Raw genomic sequence first — 1,358 nt, 5'->3', positions numbered from 1 at the left:
AAAATTATATGCATATACATATAAATTTATCCTGATATTTATTTCTGTTGTATTTTGCCGTTTCTGCCATACAGATAAGTAAATTATGATTGCAGTCTGGGCTACAAGTACACACTCTTTATCTACCTTTGTCACGCAAATGCTGTTTCGGGTTCTTTTGAGTTCAGCAGATATGATACACTGTGTTTATAAGTGCACTTATGTGCCGATTGTAATAGCTATACTGAGTCGTTCATGCTACGACGCCCTTTGATGCTTAGCTTGCCAATCAACATGCATCTGCAACATATCTGCAGATACGGACGGCGAACATTGCTCCAGTGCACACAGTATATCTTCCTTAGTCACGCGCAAGTCTGGCAGTTTTGAACCATAGAACAAGTTCGCCCCACTCTTCTGGCTATGATCATTGTGCGCGGAGGTATAGTCCGCTACCGGCAATCTCTTGCCCACCTTACTTCCTGAAGTACCTGCAACGGAATCTTGTTCGCGAATGGCTACATCATCTCCAAGGCTCATACCACTCCTAGTATTTGCCAGTTCAGACTTGGCCCCAATCATATCACCCTTGCTTTCATCCATGACCACTTCGCCTTCTCTATTACCCTCTAAATTATTTTCTCTGTTACCTCGCGCTGCGTCCTGTGTTGTCTCAGATGGCGTGTGTTCATTGTACTCCATATCATCCTCAGTTTCACCAAAGTCCGGGGTCCACGTAGACCAGGCACGCTTCAACCCAACAAGTGCTGCTTGTTTGCACACGTTTGCCAAATCCGCGCCTGTGAAACCCTCTGTTCGGGCGACTAAATCATCTAGATCATCCACACTAATTGTGCATTTGTCACCCATCCTGCAGTGGCGCAAGTGTAAGTTGATCAAAGTCAGTATGACAGCAAGTACAGCGGTGACAACTCGAACTCAACACTGTCAAACATGCTTGTACGTGCACAATACTGTTCCTGGGCCTCTCGTCTAAACTACCACGCGGTTGACTTTACTTTCCAATCGAGATCGCACGAGTGGATTGCTCACCGGACAAATATACCGAGTCAATAAACTTAGAGACGTCATATGGGATCCTCTCTTATTAGAAAATACATGGCTACCCAGATGGCCCCTGGCACAGGTCGTAATTGTGTCTAAAGCTATATCTTAAATAGCAACCCATATTCATTAATCACTGACATACCTGTCTAGATTCCCTTTGAAGATCTGTCGCCGCGCGAGGGCGTCTGGCGGAGGCACGTAAACAATCTCATCCATACGACCAGGTCGAAGCAAGCTAATTGAGAGCAAATTGTCCATATGCATACATTAGTATATAGCTGAATCTCCCGATATTGTGCAAGGAATTGACG

At 45.0% G+C, this 1,358-nt stretch overlaps 1 protein-coding gene across 1 annotated transcript; it reads right to left on the bottom strand.

Annotated features, from left to right (window-relative positions):
* Positions 1 to 30: 30 nt before the first annotated feature.
* SARC_14247 (hypothetical protein) lies at positions 31 to 853 on the bottom strand. Its single transcript, XM_014291621.1, has one exon. The coding sequence runs from the start codon at positions 847 to 849 to the stop codon at positions 238 to 240; it is 612 nt and encodes a 203-aa protein (XP_014147096.1). The 5' UTR covers positions 850 to 853; the 3' UTR covers positions 31 to 237.
* Between the last annotated feature and the right edge of the window lie 505 nt (positions 854 to 1,358).

Source organism: Sphaeroforma arctica (genome assembly GCF_001186125.1).
Source record: "Sphaeroforma arctica JP610 unplaced genomic scaffold supercont1.4347, whole genome shotgun sequence".
Lineage (NCBI taxonomy): Eukaryota > Ichthyosporea > Ichthyophonida > Sphaeroforma > Sphaeroforma arctica.
The sequence above is the reverse complement of the archived record's forward strand: the minus strand, read 5'-3'. Positions and strand labels throughout refer to the sequence as shown.